At 34.1% G+C, this 6299-nt stretch overlaps 1 protein-coding gene across 1 annotated transcript; it reads right to left on the minus strand.

Moving 5' to 3' along the window:
- Positions 1-3968: 3968 nt before the first annotated feature.
- LOC129303905 (blue copper protein-like) lies at positions 3969-4985 on the minus strand. The gene is made up of 2 exons (XM_054943490.1): positions 4778-4985; positions 3969-4666 (listed from the first exon to the last, which is right to left on the minus strand). The coding sequence occupies exons 1-2, from the start codon at positions 4941-4943 to the stop codon at positions 4251-4253; spliced, it is 582 nt and encodes a 193-aa protein (XP_054799465.1). The 5' UTR covers positions 4944-4985; the 3' UTR covers positions 3969-4250.
- Positions 4986-6299: the final 1314 nt, after the last annotated feature.

Below are 6299 nucleotides of genomic sequence, written 5' to 3' on the forward strand. Positions count from 1 at the left end.
AAAGGCAATTTTATTAATCAATTATACCATAAAACATAATATCAATTTTTTTCATATTTAATTTTATCTAACAAATATGAAACAAACCCTAGCATGTGATTGACGACTTAGAATATCCAAAATGTAAGGGCAAACAAAAGTAGATGTAGCAGGTCTTTTCAAAGTAACAATGAATTGTCATCTAATGATGAGAAAATGATAATATATTATTATATATATAATAATTTAATCTCTCAAAATAAATAAATTTTAAGTTAAAAATATATTTAGCTTTTTAATTTTATATGACATTTCATTTTAATGAAATGCATTTTTTTTTAATCTTATCATTATTAGTTTTATCCCAATAAATTTTTACAATAAACTTTAGATATTGATAAAATATTTTAAATATAAACATGTTAAGTTTATTTTTTTTTAAAATAACAATGATTAATACAAAAATAATCATTAATGTTAGGAATAAAGGATTAAACAAATACTTTATAAAGGATCAAATCAAAACCTTATATAAAATTAAAGGATTAAAAATATATTTTACCTAAATTTTAAAATGAAAAAATTATTTTATCTTTACTGAAAATAATAAGTTTCAATTACAACTTTTATTTTGTAAATATAAGAGTTGAATAAAAATCACTAATTTGTCAATATAATTTTTGTTACTAAAAAATAAGTTTCAATCACAACTTTTGTTTGAGGAATAATAACTTTTATATAAATATAAGAGTTAAATAATAAATCACAATTTATTAAATATAATTTCTATTATTAAAATATAAGTTGTCACAAGTTTTATTTATAACTTTTGTTTAAAAAATTACAAAAATTTAAAAATAAATCACAATTTGTGAATAAGAATAAAATGTTCTTTTCAATTTAAAATTTATTGACAAAGATGTTTCTAAAAATTTCAGTAGAATTATGATATTTTAAAAGATCAAATTATGATTTATATAATTAGGAGAGATTTTATTTTTTATTTTTCCTTTAATGATATGTATTTAGAATCTTTTTCCCACCGTCACCCTTTAATTAATAGAAGGAATTAAAACACTCATCACACTCACAGAAGGTGGAACCTCCAAGCTCATGTTTAGCAAATACTTAAAAAAAAAAAAAGACAGAAATGAAACATTTTAAGTGAATATTTGGTTGGGAGGGAGAATTAAGTAATACCTGATTCAAACATTATGCAAAAAAAAAAATGTATCGTTGTGTTGAATATTCGGCTACTAGTTCTACAGAATCAAATGCTTGACAAGATCAACTACTAACTATCGATGACTATTTTCAGATTTGCTCCAAATTGACCACCATGTTGATTTATGTTGTAATTGAGTAATTACGATGGAGTGCATCAACAATGCGCGTGTGTGGGTGAGGGCGTTCAAAGAGAGGGCTAAGCCCAAAGAAAAACACGGTCACATAGTGGGAACAGGAGTCCCATACTGGCTTCATAGATGGCAGGCATGCAAATTGAGGAGTGGAGGGGCTGCTTGCTTGTAGTTATTAAGTGTGCATACATACAAATAGCCTTGTTGGAGAAACTTTTCCCCCGATTTGTTGGAAGCAAGTTTAGGAAAGAAGTGAAGCGATGTCTTGGCCAGTGGGCACGGAATTGTTGCAACACAGGAAACTCCCGAGCCCCGCGGAATTGCACAGTTGACCAAAAACAATCCACTCCAGTTAAAACGCTCCGGTCGCAGCGCTTGACTTGACCCAGGAGGACCCACCTAGAAAATGCTCCTGGCCTCTTCACACTTTGACACCGAGCGTGCCCCACACGCCCCTTCCTATACTAGCACCACCCCTCCGCACTCTCTAATCCCATTTCTTTCTCAAATCGCAATTAATTAAGAGCGTAAATGGCTTGCGTGGCAGTCTACCACGTCGTCCTCTGGGCCTCCCTGCTCGCCACATCACCCCTCGCCACCTCTCAGCAATCTCCCTCTTCCTCTCCCGCCTCCTCGCCCTCGCCCTCTCCGCCGAAAGTCTCTCCGGCGCCAGCCTCTCCTCCTCCTCCCCCAAGGCCTCTTCCTCTCCCACCCCCTCTCCCCCTCCACCTTCCTCCTCTTACTCCGCTCCTCCTCCTCGAAAGATGTCGTCTCCGGCGCCCCCTCGGACCACCACCCCTGCCTCTTCCCCTTCCTCCACCAATTCCCCTCCCTCTCCACCCTCCGACTCTCCTCATTCCGCTTCCGCCGACGGCCCGACCGCCGCCACTGCGCCATCGGATGCTCCCGATCAGGTGACTCCTGCCTCCGGCGCCGTCCTCAACAGAGTTGCAGCTGGCGGATCTGTGGCCGCCGCTGCTTTGGTTGTGGCATTGCTCGTTTAGATGGGGTCTTCGCGGCATGGTCTCGCGGAGTAGTGGTTAGGACTTGGATTAATAAGTAGTGTGAGCACATTGAGCAGCAGAGTTAGTTATCCTTTTCTTCGAAACTTGATCCTTTCATTGGCGGATGAACTTGAAAGATAGTCTTTGTAGGAAAGTTTTTGGCACCTCCGGGAATTGCGATTCTTTTTGTATTTCATTTTTTTTCCCTTAATTTCTTTCTATTGAATAAGATTGTAGTCCATGACGATTCTTTTCTCATATTTCTTTTACTTGATTCAGTACTATTGGTCGTAATTTATTTATAAAAAACAAATTAATAATTGCTCCAAAAATTGATTTTACGACATAAGAATTTATGACTTGAAAAAGATTGTTAAAGTGAAGACGGTTTTCTTTACTTTCCAGTCTGCACGTGTAAAAGTGTGGGTTAAGTTTCAAGAATAATTAGTATATATTTTATAATTAAATTAGTATAGATTTTAATTTATATTTGATTATTATATTTATTAATATTTTACATCTATTTGATTAATATTTATATATTTTTCTCTCATCACTTAATTATAAAATAAAAAATAAATTCTTTATAAAACCTATTCATATATATTTTTTATTTTTGTGTGTAGGAAATATTATAAAAGATATTGAAAGAAAAAGCAAAATCATATAAAGGAAAAAAAGTGCATTGAAGAGGCGTAGAAGGGAGCGCGATAATTATTTCAAATAATATTAAATTTAAAATGATATTATGATATTTTAAAAAGATTAGAAAATTATTAGTGGCAAAATATTACAAATAGGAGCTCATAGCCTTATTCAAAAACATCCAATCACTTATTTGAGTATTTTAAAAATGCTCTATGAAACATTTAGAGTTCAAATAAACATGCTAAATGTTAAAAGTAAGATCATTGATAAGTTCTGTATATTATAATTATTTTTCTTTTATTTCTTAATTTTCTTTATAATCATTTTTATAGTTAAAAATTTTAGAATGGTATTATTTAATTTTATTATATATTTTTAATTTATCTAGTTGGAATAAAAAAATAGCCCAATTGAAAAGCTAACTTTTTTTTTGTTTTAACTCTTTACTTTTATATTTATATATTTTGCCTATTCCAATTATATTTATTTCTCTTGTTCTTCATGTTGATTTTATGATTAGCCACCATTTAATTAAATCTATAGATAATTTTGATAGATTGGGAGGTGAAGAAAGAACTTAAATCTAAAAAAATAAACATAAATAAATATGTTAGAGATAGTTTTAAAAATTTGTGATAACTTAAACTATAACTTCATGATTTAATTAGTTATTTGGATATAGTAGGAATGAATTCAACAATAACTAAATAAAGATTAATAATTTGAGAGAATATTATGATATTTTAAAAATAATTATCACCATAATTAATTAAAAAGTTAACTCAACGGATAAAAACCAATAGTCTTTAAGGTAAATTCTAAACCTAACACTTCAAATGATTTTATTTTGCTTATCATTATTTTCTGCCTTTATTTTTATATCCTCAATATTCTAATCAAAAAATTTATTTTATTTATTTTTTAAACAATTAATTATTTAAATAAGTAAAAAAAAACTTCTTTATGAGTTCTCGACCTGTAATATTTTGAATAATTTATTAATGCAATCACGTACACTTGCGGAGCGATCAAAGGAACCTTTAGCATCGTGAAATGATTAATTGAGACAGCAACCACCATATCAAGCATAGTTTCTTTTTTAAAAAAAAATAATTTATTAAAATAAATGGGAACAGAGATGAGGATAAATACTACTAACAAAAATAAAATAAAATAAAAATACGCGGGCAAGTAAAAAAAAGAACATGGAAGCACTGCCTCTGTCCTGGCGATATGGACTAGGGGAATGTGTAGCCATGACTCATAGCAGGCGCGTCACACAGTATAAAACCCAAGAAGCGGTCATGATAGCAACAATGGGTGAAGAGCTAGCGGCTGAAGAAGAATGGGCCGTAGTGGATGGAGTGGTGGAGGAGGTGGTGGAGGAGGAGGAGGAGGGGGTGGTGGTGGTTGGGGTATCACCGGAAGGCGAGCCCTTACCGGAGGAAGGCGTTGCAGTAGGAGAGGAGGCTTTTCCGGCCTTAACATCAACGGCAAGCTTCATGCCACCACTGCAATGTCCAGGAATCGCACATATGAAGTAGTGAGATCCGGCGGTCTTAAGGGTAATGGTGGTGGCTCCACTGCTGTCGGAAGTAAGTGAATTACCAGTGGTGCAGGATTTGTAGTCACTCTCTTTAACTTCGTCTACTGTGTGCCCCGCTCCATAGTTGAACACTACGAGGTACATTACACGCCTTCAGAGTTGGAGTCTAAACACGATTTTTCATACAGACAGAAACAATGTTTAACACTTAACAACACAGAGCACAGTGTGTTGGTTCTTACCGAGAGAATCACCAACTTGAAAGGTTTTGCCACTAGCCCAGGTCCCATAATCAGCACCGATCATCCAGCCAGATGACTCTCCAACGGTGTAGACTTTGGCCAGCGCCGGCAGGGCCATGTTGATAGCTACGAATGCACATAGAATCAAGACGTTGGAGAGTGCCATTGTATGAGACAGAAGGGAAGAGGAGAGACTTCGGGAAAGTGTGGCAGAGTGGTTTTGCTTATATAACTGTGTTAGGGAGGGAGGGGGTGGAGTTGTTAGGGATTGGTCCACTTGGTCTTATCTTGCATGAAGATAGCTTGAGTTACACTTCACACCTAATGCGAGGAAAAAGGTGGGTCTTTTGCTTTTTCCAAATTTTAATTATAAAATAGTGGTTGAATGGAATCATTCCGTTGCAATCACGTTGTCGTTGACATCACCTACCTGTGTGCTCTCTATTGTGATTGATTGCGAATGAAGAAAAAAAATAACACACAGATTAACTACAGGTTAATTTTGTTGATATCTCAACTTTCTTAGGTTCATGGGAATCAACGGTCCTTGTTCAGAAACATTTGATGTTATGTTCGGATCATGCTTGTCCATCCCTAGGATAAGGACCCATCAATTTCACACACACAAACTACAAAAGGATGTGAAACTTCAGAAAACGAGTGTTTTCTTAAAGTCTACACATTCGCGGTCGCTAAATCTTTCTAGACTTGTTTGCATAAAGAATATATTTGCATGCATAGTTCTGTGTTATCTTTAATTCTTTATACCCGAACCAAAGGAAGTAGGTGAAAAGTACTGATCTTTTTAAAGTAAATGAGATGAAAACTGGGGTTTGCTTAAAATGCCGTATAAAATAAAAGGTTCGAGAATGAGGCAAACGTTGCAGGTAGATTAGTATGGAAAAACTTGAGATGGAAGCAAAAAGGAACAAGTCAAAGCGAAGAATTGGAGTTATGATGTGAGGACATGTTTATGAAGAGAAGAATGGGGACATAAGAAATCTTGATCTTAACCGCCTACCTAACAATATTGAGATGTAGGGTCCATTTTATGCCAAGTGTCCGGCTATTAGGCTGAGCTCTATCAAGTATCGATATGAAGAGGAGCGTGAGGCTGGCAGAAGGTGAAGCATTAAGGGAGAAAATATGACTCTCTTTTTTCTTTGGTGACAGGAGAACGTATGACTTTATCAGAGTAACCAAATAAACCAAGCAGATTCTCCCCCCCCCCCCCCCCACACACACACACACACACACACACACGCTCCTTCAATTTTTTTTATAAATCATTTCTATCAATTTTATCAATACTAATATAAAAAAATACAAAAAATAAAAATATTTAAAATATTAAATATACCCCCTATACCACAAATTTAAAAAAAATTATTTATCTCTCTTATGAAGGATAATTTTAAAAATACCTTTTAAATATTACCTAAAAAATTACATCATGACTTATAAATGAGACTAAATAAATCTTTTTAAAATGTGCTTTATAAATGAGACCAGACGAACACAT

This window comes from Prosopis cineraria, unplaced genomic scaffold (genome assembly GCF_029017545.1).
Source record: "Prosopis cineraria cultivar Desert tree isolate PC_DT_omini unplaced genomic scaffold, ASM2901754v1 PC2, whole genome shotgun sequence".
NCBI lineage: Eukaryota > Viridiplantae > Streptophyta > Magnoliopsida > Fabales > Fabaceae > Prosopis > Prosopis cineraria.